The sequence below is a fragment of the Symphalangus syndactylus genome, chromosome 13, assembly GCF_028878055.3.
Source record: "Symphalangus syndactylus isolate Jambi chromosome 13, NHGRI_mSymSyn1-v2.1_pri, whole genome shotgun sequence".
Taxonomy (NCBI): Eukaryota; Metazoa; Chordata; class Mammalia; order Primates; family Hylobatidae; genus Symphalangus; species Symphalangus syndactylus.
Window position 1 is genome coordinate 117,138,494 of NC_072435.2, and position 16,138 is coordinate 117,154,631.

Consider the following 16,138-nt stretch of genomic DNA (forward strand, 5'->3'; position numbering starts at 1 on the left):
TTGCTCAGGCTGGAGTGCAATAGCGCAATTTTGGCTCACCGCAGCCTCAACCTCCTGGGTTCAAGAGATTCTCCCACCTCTGGCTCCCGAGTAGCTGGGATTACAGGCGTGCGTCACCATATCCCGCTATTTTTTTTGTATTTTTAGTAGAGACAGGGTTTCACCACGTTGGCCAGGCTGGTCTCGAACACCTGACCTCATGTGATCCGCCTGCCTCGGCCTCCTGAAATCTTGGGATTACAGGAGTCAGTCACTGCACCCAGCCAGCCGCATGATGTTTTCAAGGTTCAGCCATGTTGCAATATGTATCAGTACTTCATTCCTTTTTTGGTCTAATAATATTCCACTGCATAGAGAGACCACATTTCCTTTAACCATTTCTCAGATAATGGACATTTGGGTTGTTTTTACTTTTTGACTATTATGAATAATGCTGCTAAGAACCATTAGCATGTACGTTTTTCTGTGGACCTAGGTTTTCATTTCTCTCGGGTATACACCTAGGAGTGGAATTGCTGGGTCTCATGGTAACTCTGTTTTAACATTTTTGGGCCGGGAGCGGTGGCTCATGCCTGTAATCCCAGCACTTTGGGAGGCCGAGGCAGGCGGATCACGAGGTCAGGAGATGGAGACCATCCTGGCTAACATGGTGAAACCCGTCTCTACTAAAAATACAAAAAATTAGCCGGGCGCGGTTGCGGGCGCCTGTAGTCCCAGCTACTCGGGAGGCTGAGGCAGGAGAATGGCGTGAACCCGGGAGGCGGAGCTTGCAGTGAGCCGAAATCGCGCCACTGCACTCTAGCCTGGGCTACAGAGCGAGACTCCATCTCAAAAAAAAAAAATTTCTGAAGAATTGTCAGACATTTTCATAGCAGCTGCATCATTTTACATTCCCACCTTTCATGTATGAAGATTCCAAATTCTCCACATCCTCACCATCTATTTTCTTTCTTTTTGACGTTACCCATCCTTGTAGGCGCACAGCGGTATCCGTGGATTTGATTTGCATTTCCTTGATAGTTAATGATGTTGAGCATCTTTTCATGTGCTTACTAACTCTGGAGATAGACCTGCCAGGCCTTTTCTAATGAGGGACAACCATGGCTTTGTACCCCAAGGACATTTTTATTGAGTTTCTTTGTGTCTAGATCATTAGAATTAATTAATACTTTCTCTTCCAATGAAGCTCAGCTGCGTCCTGCATCGTGAATGAAAGGCTTTCTGTACATTTTTGCAAAAAAGAAAACCTAGGACTATTCTGGATAAGAAGTGACATTATCTGAGCAGCACTTGAAGCAAGAGAAATACATACTCTGATGCATTATTTCAGTCTAAGGAAGTGGCCTGGCACGCACTCTGTCTCTCTCTCTCCGTGTGTTTTAATCTAATACAGCACAACTGTCGAAGCAAATCTATAATGTACATATACAACAGAACAGTCTTAGGTCCTCATGAAGAGCGAATTGACTTTTTTATGTTGAAAATCTTTTTTTTTTTTTTGAGACGGAGTCTTGCTCTGTGCCCCAGGCTGGAGTGCAGTGGCGCGATCTCGGCTCACTGCAAGCTCCGCCTCCTGGGTTCACGCCATTCTCCTGCCTCAGCCTCCCGAGTAGCCGGGACTACAGGCGCCCGCCAACACGCCTGGCTAATTTTTTGTATTTTTAGTAGAGACGGGGTTTCACCGTGTTAGCCAGGATGGTCTCGATCTCCTGACCTCGTGATCCGCCCGCCTCGGCCTCCCAAAGTGCTGGGATTACAGGCTTGAGCCACCGCGCCCGGCGAAAATCTTAAATATTGGTTAAGTTAGAGGTGAGATTAAAAAGTGTAGGAAAATCAGCTGGGCCCGGTGGCTAATCCCAGCACTTTGGAAGGCCGAGGTGGGCGGCTCACCTGAGGCCAGGAGTTCTAGACCAGCCTGGCCAATACAGTGAAAACCAGTCTCTACTAAAAATAGAAAAAATTAGCCGGGCGTGGGGGCAGGCGCCCGAAGTCCCAGCTACTTGGGAGGCTGAGGCAGGAGAATCCTTTGAACCCGGGAGACGGAGGTTGCAGTGAGCCGAGATCACACCATTGCACTCCAGCCTGGGCAAGAGCAAAACCTTGTCAAAAAAAAAAAAAAAGGGTATAGGAAAATAAACTGTCATCCAGTACAGCTGAAGAAATCGATACCTTAATTTACAACTTCAGTTTCTCTGTCCAAAGGCAATTCCAAGGCTCGAGCAAATTCTTTTATTGTGCTACGATTTTGGCTATTTTGAATACAGCTTTTCAAAGACCACGTGGGATTTGAGAGCCCTTGGTTTTCTAAGTGTTTTCTATAAGCCTTGTTTTTAAAGGCCGCGTCCTAGCGAGTGCAGCTGCCGCTCCTTACCGGACCCACAAGTGAGGAGCCCCGAGGTCATCACCGAGCGTGAACGCGGGAACGTCTGGGAAGGAAATCTGAAGCCCTGCTCTGACGGTCATAACAAAAGCCTTCGAGCCAACCGGCGTGTTCAAATTCACCAGGGCCCTTCCCGCGCTCCCCTCCCCGGAAACTTGACCACCTAGCCCAGAATGCCGCAGCAGCTTCCTCAGGGGACGCTGTCTCCCATTTCAAACACCCAACCGAGAAAGAGCTCCGCAGCGCGCCTTCCGCCACGCCCAGGCCCGCAGGTCTCCGCTCAGGGCGGAAAAGAATTCTTACCCCGCACTCCCAGCCAGGAGGAACGCCAGAGGCGCCGCCCCATCCCTGCCGTTTCATTGGCTCTGGTGACCGGCCCCCCGAAAGTCGGCTTTCTATTGGCTGTCTTGGCTGCTGCTCTGCGCTTTTACCGGGGCACGCGGCGAGCGTGACCACGCCCCTTACGTCCGGACGCTCGGTCGCCTCCCGGGGCGTCGTAATCGCCGCCCAGAGGGAAGGAGGTCGGCAGTGCGAGGAGCTGCTATGGTGCTGAGTTTCCTGGTAGAGCCGGCCGAGCCGAGGCGGTCGCGGCCATGAAGGTGAGGGGCCGGTGGAGCCGGACAGACCCCTCCTCGCCAATCCTATCCAGCCAGGGCACCTGAAGCGCCTCCTTTCTTTCCGCCTTAGCGGTTACCTAGTCGGCATCTCGGAGAGCAGCGCTGAGGGGGGTCGCTTGCCCGGCTTCAGGCGCCCCAACCGAGCCAGGGCAGGCTCCCGGACTCTCTCGAGCTCCTCCAGTGCCACCCCCGTCAGCGACCCGAGCGATGGGGAGAAGCCGGGCGCCCCCAGCTTTCGCGCCGGGTGGGCCCCTTTCTGCGCCCGGCCCTGTGCGCCTCCTCGGGGGCCTGAGGCAGAGCCGCCAGGGCTCGCATCAGCCTCGGTCCCTTGGCGCGCGGCGTGCCCTCTCCTGCCCCGAGTCCTTGAACTAACCCAAGTGTCGGGGACATCGTGGGACCGAGGAGAACGGGAGGGGTGCAGGGGGTGGTGAGGCCGGGGCCAGGCTAACGGGTTAGAGAACTCTCAGGGTGGGGATGCCACCCGGAAGGGGTGCTTCGTAGGCTGAACGTCTGGGCCGCGACCTAGAGAAGGCTAGATGTGCCTCCATCGCCACTAGGTAAACGCAGAAGGAATCTGGCAGCTTGAGTTCTCCAAGGTGGGAGTGAGAGCGTGGGAGCATTACTGATGAGAAGTTGAAGAAAAGGGGGAAGGGGAGCGGGGTTTCCGGCCTACTTCTGAGAGATGATTCTCAACCCGATCACTGAGAGTTCTGAAGAGCTCTGTGAACAGCAGTCAGTTCAGGGTATTGATTGATTTGCCAAACTCAAACCAAGTGGGATGAGTCATAAGGTGATGATAACTTTCAGACCTAGACGATTTCGTTAATCTCAGTGCAGAGGTGTGCTGGGGGTGGGTCATCTAGCAGGTGAGCTGCTAAATTAACGCTGTCTCCATAAAGCGTCAAAGATTTACTATGGAAGATTGAAAAAGAGTGTCAGCTGGTCACAGAAATTCAGCACGTTTTGTTGAACGTTTTCTGTGCATTAGCCAAGAGGGAGACATGGTGAAGAGAAGTAATTCAAAATACAGTCTCACCCCTTAGGAAGGAGTTTACCATTCAAAAGAAGAGTTATTTCCAAGTAACCATATTACAAGACAGAAGGCTATAGGTATCAAAAAAAAAAAAAAAAGGCGGGGACAAAACACTTAGGAGCAAGAAGGATACTTCTGGCTACAGAAAGCAAGGAATAGTTTTGGAATAGGTAACTTTGGAACTGTGCCTTGAAGTATGAGGATATTGTAAAAGCTTATTTTTTGACTTTCCAGTTTAGTTATATTATTGCGGCTTGAAATTTCTATTAAAATATCTAGAAGTAGCTTTATTTCCTGAAAACCACCCTCTGCTGTGTTAAGATCCAAAAACAAAGCAGGGATCTTTATATATAATGCCTCGAAGAATGTCAGTATCAATATTAAATTTGTGGCCCATTAAGGAACTAGCTTTCGAAGGAAAGAATTAGAGACAGGTCCAGTGTTGACATTTTTAAACAAGTTCTTTGAAAACAGACGTGTGTTTTGAATTGAAGTGGACGGTACTACTTTCCAAGATGAAATTTTAGAAACAAAGTTTGGTGGCAATTGAAATTATAGAAAAGATATGTATTTTCAGAAGCAAAATATGGACCTGAATAAACATCAGCCTGTGCAAGATGACAGTTATAAATGGTGCTTTTGTTTTTGTGAAACTGGATTTACACCATTTAGGATTTGGGCTGTTAAATGTTTATTATTTAACTTAATGTTGATGTATATTGAAATTGTTTAATTGTGGGTATGCTCATCTGTAGATTTCTGGGCAGAGACTGATTCCTGATGTCATGGAATGCTAACATGTGAATGTTCATGTAAGGAAATACTTCTTCCTGTGGAATTAAAATTACATTAAAAGCCAAGCAAGTATACCTGGCTGGGCACAGTGGCTCACGCCTATAATCCCAGCACTTTGGGAAGCCAAGGCGGATGGATCACTTGAGGTCAGGAGTTCGAGACCAGCTTGGCCAGCATAGCAAAACCCTGTCTCGATTAAAAATTATTTTAAAAAGAAAAAAAGGAAAAAAAAAAAGTTAAGCAGTTAAAAATAAAAAAAGCTAAACAATTATATGGATAAGTACATGTTCACTCAAACCTGGAGCAGCTGGTTTTAGCATATGTACGGAATGGGTATTTACTTTCTCCCTTTGGTGTTTTGGTTTGGAAACATGTTTTGAAATAGGTCTTACCTCTCAGACTCAAGTAACATTTTAACCTTACAGTAACATCCAATCAACTTTCCATAAGGGATTAAAAAAAAAATCCAAATTAGTGCCCTGTGTTAATTTGATTTAATCCTTTTTCCCATTTTTCCTTATTTATATTGATCTCACCATTAATTGTGCTAATCTCGGTTGTTCTTCCAAGCTCAAAATGAGATATCAAGGAGAAAGTAATCTACTGAAAGTAATTCCTTTTCCTCTTTTTTCTCTGAAAGGTGGGGGAGTGGTGCTAAGGATCAAGTATACTGTTAAAAGAAAACAAAAACCCAAGCATGAGGAAGGTAACATTTATATCTATAGCACACATTATTGTAATAATCTATCAGTTTGGCCAATGTCTTGTCTAAAAGTATTGCATTTTAGAGTTCATCATCTGTTTTTGCAACCTGCTTAATGTCCAAATGGTATGAGAGAAATAATTTAGGATGTAGAATTCCTTCCTTTGTGGTATATGGTTGGATATTTGGTCATTAAGAGTTAGGTCCCTGCATATTGTATTTCAGTTGAAGCAGCAGTTTTGATAAGAAATCCTTTCATATTCTAAGGAGCATGTGTTTCTCAAATGGCTCTAAATAGGATAAAGAGGCCAGGTGTGGTGGCTCACGCCTGTAATCCCAGCACTTTGGGAGGCCGAGGCAGGCAAATCACAAGGTCAGGAGATCGAGACCATCCTGGCTAACACAGTGAAACCCTGTCTCTACTAAAAATACAAAAAATTAGCCAGGTGTGGTGGCAGGCGCCTGTAGTCCCAGCTACTCTGGAGGCTGAGGCAGGAGAATGGCGTGAACCCGGGAGGCAGAGTTTGCAGTGAGCCCAGATTGCGCCACTGCACTCCAGCCTGGACGACAGAGCAAGACTCCGTCTCAAAGAAAAAAAAAAAAAGGATAAAGATTTGCTTTTTTATCAACTGTTTTTTCTGCTTTGCTTTTAGTTATGTAGGAAAGTTTAACCTAACCAAGATTAAACTGTAAAACTGATTATTTTATATCACTGTTGCTAAGATTTAATACATCTTTTTCCTGTCGTTTAACACAGGACATTGAGTTTTAGCAAATTGAAGGTTGTCCAGAGTTTAAAACAAACCCTGGACATATAGTGGGTGAGTTCTCTGAGGAAGCTTTCATTGGTGGAAGAACAGTATCCCTCCTTGGTCCTTGTAGATTCATGTAGCATCCGAGACAATTATTTTTTGAATTTAAAACTTCTAGGTTCATCCTTAAAATAACTGTGTAAATAATATATTTAACTTAGAGTTATGGCAAGCAAGGTAGACTCTTATGAGAAGAGTGTATGGCTTTATTATTATATTGCTATTTACCTAGTTTAATAAAAAGTGAATGTGTAATAACATATTAAGAGTTATGGCAAGCAAGACAGACTCTTATGAGAAGAGTCTATGGCATTATTACCTTGCTATTTACCTAGTTTAATAAAAAGCGAATGACTTAGATCATTTAGTTTTCTGTTTCTTTTTTTTTTCTTTTTTTTTTGAGACGGAGTCTCACTCTGTCGCCAGGCTAGAGTGCAGTGGCACGATCTCTGCTCACTGCAACCTCCGCCTCTCGGGTTCAAACAGTTTTCCTGCCTCAGCTTCCCGAGTAGCTGCCATGCCCAGCTAATTTTTTTTTTTTTTTTCGTATTTAGTAGAGACGGAGTTTCACCATGTTGCCCAGGCTGGTCTCAAACTCCTGAGTTCAGGCAGTCCACCTGCCTGGGCCTCCCAAACTGCTAGGATTACAGGCTTGAGCCACCGCGCCTGGCCTACTTGTCTGTTTTCATACTCATAAACTTTCTTTTCCTTCTCTCCCCGTATACTTCTTTTGTCTCTGGCTGTTTTTTTTTTGAGATGGAGTCTCTCTCTGTTGCCCAGGCTGGAGTGTGGTGGCACCATCTCAGCTTACTGCAGTCTCTGCCTCAAGTGATTCTCCAGCCTCAGCCTCCTGTGTAGCTGGGACTACAGGTGTGCACCACCACGCCCAGCTAATTTTTTTTTGGTATTTTTAGTAGATACAGGGTTTCACCATCTTGGCTAGGCTGGTCTCGAACTCCTGACCTCAAGTGATTCTGGCCTCCTAAAGTGCTGGGATTAGAGGTGTGAGCTACGGTGCCCAGCCTGTCATTTAATCTTCATGGAAACCACCATAGCTTTTCTGATTCTTCGTTCTAGTCTGGCTGGTTGATAGTATATTTAATGGAATCATTAAAAGGGATCACATCCTGATGTAGTTTAGGGTTGAAAATTTGTGGTAAACTTGTGAATTCTTTAAATTGAGCATTTTGAAGTATTTTCTCCCCACAGGGATTCTGAAAGCATATTAGATTATACACACACAGAAGCAAAGACAGCTGAACCTTGAGGCCATTTGAAAATCCTGGCACTGTGCCAGAAAGAGAGCTGGGCTGCTGCTCTTGCAAAGAAACAGAACACCTTTCCTCTTGCTTTTGGTGACTGTAGTGATGTTTCATGGGCTTATATTGTTTGAATCTGACTGAGGAACCTGAGAGAGTCCTTATAATCTTATTGGCTGGAAACTGTCATTCCTACTCTTACGCAGATTATTTAGGTTTGTATTCTTTCCCCTCCCATTTGCTTCCTCTCCTTTGCTCCTACAGAGGGGAGGGGGCTTCTAATTCATTTCTGGGGAGGGAACAGTATGGGAGAAACACTGTCAGTCTCTGCTATGGGAAGAAAAAGAGGGACTTGAACATTGAGGAGTTTCAGTGAAGGAACTGACATGCTTGGCCCAGTACTTTCTGGGACCTTCTCACATCTGTCTTCCTGTAGTGAAGATGGAGTTCTGGTCTCCACTCAACTAGCTGGTAAGCTGCTCTTGGTCAGCTGTATATTATCCAGACTTGTTGGCTGCAGAGCTAAGATCCTGTTCTCCAGTTGATGCTATCAGTAAAAACAAACATTTTAATTTCCATTTGTCTTATTTCTTTTTTTTTCTTTTTGAGACAGGGTCTTGCTCTGTCACCTAGGCTAGAGTGCAGTGGTGCAATCTCTGCTTACCGCAACCTCTGCCTCCCAGGTTCAAGCAATTCTCCTGCCTCACCCTTCTGAGTAGCTAGGATTACAGGCATCCACCACTGTGCCTGGCTAATTTTTGTATTTTTAGTAGAGACAGGGTTTCACCATGTTGACCAGGCTGGTCTGGAACTCCTGACCTCAGATGATCCTCCTGCTTCGGCCACCCAATGTGCTGGGATCACAGGCGTGAGCCACTGCGCCCGGCCTCTGTCTTATTTCTTTTTTTTTTTTTTCCTTGAGATGGAGTCTTGCTCTGTTGCCTAGGCTGGAGTGCAGTGGCGCAATCTCGGCTCACTGCAAGCTCCGCCTCCCAGGTTCACGCTATTCTTCTGCCTCAGCCTCCTGAGTAGCTGGGACTACAGGCACCCGCCACCACGCCCAGCTAATTTTTTGTATTTTTAGTAGAGACAGGGTTTCACCATGTTAGCCAGGATGGTCTCAATCTCCTGACCTTGTGATCCGCCCACCTCGGCCTCCCAAAGTGCTGGGATTACATGAGCCACTGCGCCCAGCCTGTCTTATTTCTTAATTAGCTCCAAATTGGATATGGAAAAAAGGTACTGTTACTGGCTCCCTAAAATCTTGGTGCACTGTCTTTGAAGAAAAGAGGAGAACTGGCATTGGATACCAGAATGACATGAGGACGTCTAGGTGTCTGAGGCAGTCCAGGCAGGTTTTAGAATTTAATTTCTTATTATGGAATGTGTAAGGTTTTTTGTTGTTGTTGTTGTTGTTGTTTTTTGAGACGGACTCTTGCTCTGTCGCCCAGGCTGGAGTGCAGTGGCATGATCTCAGCCCACTGCAGCCTCCGCCTCCCAGTTCAAGTGATTCTTGTGCCTCAACCTCCCGAGTGGCTGGGACTACAGGCACCCGCCACCACGCCTGACTAATTTTTTGTATTTCAGTAGAGATGGGATTTCACCATGTTGCCCACGCTGGTCTCGAACTCTGGAGCTCAAGCAATCCGTCCACTTCAGCCTCCCAAAGTGCTAGGATTACAGGCATGAGTCACCGCGCTGGGCTAGGTGTTAAGTTTTTAAATACGATACCTGGTTTTTAACTGATATAAGCCAGGCAGACCATGGTCCTATGGTGGCTCTACTGAGAGCAGCTTTGGCTTAAGAGGGTGGATTAGACTATCAAGAACAAATCATTTATTTTTAGTAATCATTGATGGCTAGAAAATAAACTCCAAACACAGGTAAATTCTCTGAGCTTGGAGTTTTGTGCCAGGCATAGGCAGACAGTTGCCTCATTCTCTTATTCTCTATGTTGTTTTAAACTACATTCATGGTCAAGAGAGGAAATTTAGCTGTCTTCACGATTATCGTTCTTTTTTTTAAATATAATTTCAACTTTTAGATTTGGGGGTACATGTACAGATTTGTTACATGGGTATATTGAGTGATGCTAAAGTTTGGGGTACAGTTGGTCCCGTCAGCAGGTAGTGAACACAGTACCCAATGTTAGTTTTTCACCCCTTGTTCCTTTCTTCCCTCCTTCCCCTTCCCCCCAGATTATTCTTTCTAAACTGTTAGAAAAAGGGTTATACTTCTTAGATACCACTTGGATTCATGTGGTATAACCCATGGAGTTTTGCTGCCAACTAAGGTCCCCAAGTAGGTCATGGAAGCCCAGATCATGGCTTGCATTGTCAAAGTTCCAGCCTTTTCAGAGATCTGGCTTTGGGCTTTATTCACGGAGTAGTAACTGTAGGGTTTTTTTCCCCCAATGAACAAATAATGGATGGTGACCCTTCCATAAAGAAGACACCACTTTGGAATTGAGACCAGTGAATCGACTGCAAATTCAGAAGCCAAAGGGGTATGCCTAGTATACTGTCAGAAGCCAAAGGTGGGGGTATAGTATACAACAACTCAATGAATTGACTGCAAACGCAGAAGCCAAAGGCATATGCCTAGTATACAACAACTCGGTGAACTGACTGCAAATTCGGAAGCCCAAGGGCTATGCCTAGTATGCTGTCTTTCCAGGAACTGGGTTTGCTCAAAATCTAGGAGGAAATGGAGTGGTTTGTAGAAGATGCTTCAATCTTACTATCAGTATGGAAGCAATGAATGAATAAAAGAAAAATAAAGGAATACAGGCTAATTTAACTGGAGGAAGATCTTAAAATATAGGGAAGACAGAAATGGAACAGGAAAGAACATGAACTTAGGTCTCTAAAGTTTTTAAAAGGAGGGTGCAGGAGAGTGATGCTTGTTGGTTATGACCCTACTGGATATGGTAACTGGGTTCCAAGGAAATATAACAGAGGCAGAGTGTGAAGAGCTCAGAAAATAGATTGGCATATGTTCCCCCCATCCCTTGTCCCCCTCTCCACTGTAAGAGCTCAGATTCAATAAACCCTTGGGGAAATTGTCTTTTAAATAGTTCTCCAATTGCTTTTATAGGTTCCGTCAAGTCATAACAGAAAATGTGGGCCAAGCATGGTAGCTCATGCCTGTAATCCCAGTGATTTGGGAGGCTGAAGCAGAAGGATCCCTTGAGCCCTGGAGTTTGACATCAGCCTGGGCAGCATATCGAGATCCCGTCTCTAAAAAAATAAAAATAAATGGCCAGGTGCGGTGGCACACGCCTGTAATCCCAACACTTTGGGAGGCCGAGGTAGGCAGATCACCTGAGGTCAGGAGTTCAAGACCAGCCTGGCCAACATGGTGAAACCCCATCTCTACTAAAAATATAAAAAATTACCAGGGTGTGGTGGCAGGCACTTGTAATCCCAGCTACTTGGGAGGCTGAGGCACGAGAATCACTTGAACCCGGGAGGCAGAGGTTCCAGTGAGCCAAGATCGTACCACCACACTCCACCCTGGGTAACAAGAGTGAAACTCTGTCTCAATAAATAAATAAATAAATAAAAACTAGACAATGTGTACAGATTTAAGAGGGGAAAGATCAGTATAGGGCACTTCAAGCACTATTAGGTGAGTGTCAAGGTGACAGTTGTAGGTAGAGATGCCTTTGCCCTGAGGAGGCATGCAGAATAATTTCTGAAATTTGTGAGAAAGTACAGGAAGATGAAACATACTAAAGGAGAGCCAGGTAGATGGAGTCCAAGCTTGGAAGGATTTATCTTCTAGATGGATTCTTCAGCCTGGAGGTGAAGAAGGACAAAAATACTTTGAACAATGGCTGCTTTTGATAGACCCAGAAATCACTGACTTTCTCCTAATATTGGGAGATTTCACACAAGAAAATGTGCAGAGGGGTTAAGGTGGGAAATAAAAGTTTGGGCCCAAAAGCAAAGAGCAAATAAAATCAAGGAGAGCACCAAAGTCCAGCAAAAGTTACAGGCCAATATGTGGTAAAAAGGAAAGGGATTCATTGAAGAATCAGATTAGATTGTTAAAAACTCAGCTGACCCTTTCTTTTTTTTTTTTTTTTTTTTGGAGGTAGAGTCTTGCTCGGTCACCCAGGCAAGAGTGCAGTGATACAGTGGCGTGATCTCTGCTTACTGCAACCTCCACCTCCCAGGTTCAAACGATTCTCCTGCCTCAGCCTCTTGAGTAGCTTGGACCACAGGCGTGCACCACCACGCCCGGCTAATTTTTGTATTTTTAGTAGAGACGGAGTTTTACCATGTTGGCCAGGCTGGTCTCAAACTCCTGTCCTCAGGTGACCCGCTGGCCTCCGCCTCCCAAACTGCCGGGATTATAGGCATGAACCACAACACCTGGCCAAAACTTAGCTGACCCTTTCTTAAAGGATTGGGTAAAACCAAAGTGGGATGCGAAATACTACATATCCCACAACAGAAAAACATGTACACAGGTCTTGGGGAGTATGTGGCTGAGGCATTAGTTCCAGAAGTCAAGGGCCACAGGCTTCCAAAGTAACCACAGCCCTTTCCACTCAGGAATTTGTGGAGGGTGATGTTCCAGCTGAAACAGTATAGGCAGGAAGAAGACATCTTCCCTTGGACTGAGCAGGTCTTAAGCTTTTAACCTGGCCTGTATATCAGAATTACCCAGGGAGTTTTCAAAAAAATTCTGGTGCCCAGGCTGCACCACAGACCAGTGAAATCAGAATCTCTGGGGCTGGGACCCCAGGCATCAGTATTTTTAAAGACTTGCCTGGTGAGTCCAACATGCAGCCAAGGCTGAAAACCATTCTCTTAAGGGCAGTTTCACAACCCTAGGCAATTCCTTAGCAAGAGGTACTGACAGCAGCTACCAAGCTACAGGACTAAAACACCTGTTCCAACAAACGGCAGCGGGGGTGGGTGTTTCCTGGCACTTCAGTGCTAAAATGAATGTAAAGAAATTATGTTCATGGCCGGGTGTGGTGGCTCATACCTGTAATCCCAGCACTTTGGGAAGCCGAGGCGGGCAGATCACCTGAGGTCAGGAGTTCGAGACCAGCCTGACCAACATGGAGAAACCCCGCCTCTACTAAAAATACAAAATTAGCCGGGCACGGTGGCACATGCCTGTAATCCCAGCTACTAGGGAGGCTGAGGCAGGAGAATCGCTTGAACCTGGGAGGTAGAGGTTGCGGTGAGCCAAGATCGTGCCATCGCACTCCAGTCTGGGCAACAAGAGTGAAACTCCATCTCAAAAAAAAAAAAAGAAATTATGTTCATTTCAGCACTGGGATGCCAGAAAACACGGGGCTTAAAGGGGAGATGGAAATTAAAATTTTCAAATATGCTGGATGGGGCCGGTGTGGTGGCTCATGCCTGTAATCCCAGCTCTTTGGGAGGCTGAGGCAGGCGGATCACGAGGTCAGGAGTTCGAGACCAGCCTGGACAACATGGTGAAACCCCGTCTCTACTAAAAATACAAAAATTAGCTGGGTGTGGTGGTGGGTGCCTGTAATCCCGGCTCCTCAGGAGGCTGAAGCAGGAGAATTGCTTGAACCCGAGAGGCAGAGGTTGCAGTGAGCCGAGATTGTGCCACTGCATTCCCGCCTGGGCAACAGAGCAAGATTCTGTCTCAAAACCACCAAAAAAAAAAAAAAAAAATGCTGGATGGAAAAGAAAAATACTTCAAATATACTAGTGACAGGGGCTTCCCCTGCTTCAAATTTCTGAACTTTCCAGAAGGCTGGAGTGTTGCAAATGCTCCTGTCAGAGATGATAACTGTAAGTGGATTTGCCCTTCAGTATGATGCTAAGGTTATTCTCATTGGGAGATCATGTTCTTATTGGAAGATTTTGCCCAAATTTAAGTTCAGAGATTCTAATGAGGCTGCAACCTGAATTTTTCAGGATTGCTTCTTTACCTTCTATTCCTGTAGTATTTGGCTGACAATAGTTAATATGTGTCTGAGTTGTACTGAATATTGGGTTATAGCAGCATTTTTGCCTGGGACACTTTGGAGGTTGGCTTGGGCTTTTTTGTTTGTTTTTGAGACAGGGTCTCACTCTGTCACCCAGGCTGGAATGCGGTGGCATTAAGCATAGCTAACCATAGCCTCGACCTCTCAGGCTCAAGAGATCCTTTTGCCTCAGCCTCCGAGTAGCTGGGAGCACAGGCACATGCCCCCACACCTGGCTAATTTTATGTTTTGTAGAGATAGAGTCTCCCTATGTTGCCCAGGCTGGCCTCAAACAATCCTCCCACGTTGGCCACCTAAAGTGCTGGGATTACAGGTGTGTGCCACCATTCCTGGCCTGTTTTTAAATTTTTATTTTATGATGAGGGCTAAATTAAGGGTTTTTCTTCATTTTCTTTCTGGGGAACAAAGGAAATTCCCTTCCTTGTATAGAAACATGAGGAATGGGACAAAATTGTCCCCCTCCAAAATTGGTATCTACACAGAGAATCCATCTGTTTTCCCAAAATAAGTCCTATTCCCTTTACCAGAGCTGTGTAGTTGAAAAAAAAATTTTCAGCCTAGAATTTTTAATGCTCATACTCATTAACATGGTTTGAAAAATTGTATCCTTCCCTAATTCATTGTAAAACTATCCCTGATACAAAGGTCATAATCTCTGACAGTGCCGCTTTTAAAAGGGGGTGTCATTTGAGATTTTTGGTTTTCTTTATGAAGAAAACATATTTTGAACTTTCTAAGTAGCATGTAAAATTTTAATAATGTTACATTGCCTGTGAAGAGATAATAGGAATTTTTTACACAGTTACTTGTCAGTCATACCATGGTGGAAAGAGGAGCAGGAGAAAAAGAAGTTTTTGTCCATGAGGAACTTTCACTGTAGTCCAGGAGGCAACATCAGACATGAATTAGAAGGGGGATAAAAGGCCGGGCATGGTGGCTCATGCCTGTAATTCCAGCACTTTGGGAGGCTGAGGCGGGCGGATCATGAGGTCAGGAGATCAAGACCATCCTGGCTAGCACGGTGACACCCCGTCTGTACTAAAAATACAAAAAATTAGCCGGGTGTAGTGGCGGGCGCCTGTAGTCCCAGCTACTTGGGAGGCTGAGGCAGGAGAATGGCGTGAGCGTGAACCCGGGAGGCAGAGCTTGCAGTGAGCCGAGATCGCGCCACTGCACTCCAGCCTGGGCGACAGAGCAAGACTCCATCTCAAAAAAAAAAAAAACAAAAAAAGGTGGGGGGGGGGGGAGATAAAAGCTAAGAGAGCTGTTGGTTTAGTAGCTACATTAGTAGGAAGCTAAACTTTGTGAAACTGCACTTCTGTTAACCCTGGAATGAAGAGAAGTTTATCCTGGGAGTACTTTCTGCAGTTGAGGTATTTTTTTCCCCAAAAAACGTAACATGCAAACTGAATTTTTTAAAACAAAGTTTTACCAGTTTTGAGTACATACTCTAAAGAACTGTGGATGAATCCTTTACTTAAGAGAACATTAACTTTATTATTATTAATTTTTTTTTTAGATGGAGTCTCACTCTGTCACCCAGGCTGGAGTGTAGTGGCACAATCTTGGCTCACTGCAAACTCTGCCTCCTGGGTTCAAGCGATTCTCCTGCCTCAGCCTCCCGACTAGCTGGGACTACAGGTGCATGCCACCATGCCCAACTACTCTTTTTTTTTTTTGAGATGGAGTCCTGCTCTGTTGCCCAGGCTGGAGTACAGTGGCGCAGTCTCGGCTCACTGCAAGCTCTGCCTCCCGGGTTCATGCCATTCTCCCACCTTAGCCTCCCAAGTAGCTGGGACTACAGGTGCCCGCCACCACGCCAGGCTAATTTTGTTTTTGTTTTTTTAGTAGAGATGGGGTTTCACCGTGTCAGCCAGGATGGTCTTGATCTTCTGACCTCATGATCTGCCCGCCTTGGCCTCCCAAACTGCTAGGATTACAGGCGTGAGCCACCACGCCTGGCCTAATTTTTGTGTTTTTAGTAGAGATGGGGTTCTGCCATGTTGCTCAGTCCAGTCTCGAACTCCTGACTTCATGTAATCCACCTGCCTTGGCCTCCCAAAGTGCTGAGATTATAGATGTCAGCCATCGTGCCTGGCTGAACACTAACTTTAAATTAACTCTTAGTGAATCTAGATTTTCATGCTTTTTGGTTTTTTTTTGAGACGGAGTCTTGCTGTGTCACCCAGGCTGTTGTGCAGTGGCGTGATCTCGGCTCACTGCAACCTCTGCCTCCTGGGTTCAAGTAATTCTCCTGCCTCAGCCTCCCGAGTAGCTGGGATTACAGGTGCCTGGGAACCACACCAGCTATTTTTGTATTTTTAGTAGAGACGGGGTTTCACCATGTTGGCCAGGCTGGTCTTGAACTCTTGACCTCATGATCTGCTCCCCCACCTCTGCCTCCCAAAGTGCTGGGATTACAGGCATGAGCCATCGTGCCCATCCTTTTTTTTTTCCCCCCTCTTTGTGAGGCAGAGTCTCACTCTGTCGCCCAAGCTGGAGTGCAATGGTGCGATCTAGGCTCACTGCAACCTCCGCCTCCTGGGTTCAAGT

General features: G+C 45.8%; 1 protein-coding gene across 10 annotated transcripts in view; it reads left to right on the forward strand.

Annotated features, from left to right (window-relative positions):
- RNF34 (ring finger protein 34) overlaps nt 1–16,138 on the forward strand; it is a 34,938-nt gene that overhangs the window by 7,592 nt on the left and 11,208 nt on the right. For 2 of the 10 annotated variants that reach the window (XM_063614706.1, XM_055236937.2), the window contains one exon: nt 5,466–5,531. The exons of 1 other annotated variant lie outside the window; for it this stretch is intronic. In XM_063614706.1, the coding sequence (XP_063470776.1) occupies nt 5,523–5,531 (9 nt within the window). In that variant the 5' untranslated portion in view covers nt 5,466–5,522. Of the gene's footprint in view, nt 1–1,186; nt 2,980–5,465; nt 5,532–7,705; nt 7,815–16,138 lie in introns of those variants that run through there. 7 more of the 10 variants (XM_063614710.1, XM_063614707.1, XM_063614712.1 and 4 more) reach the window with 7 other exon arrangements.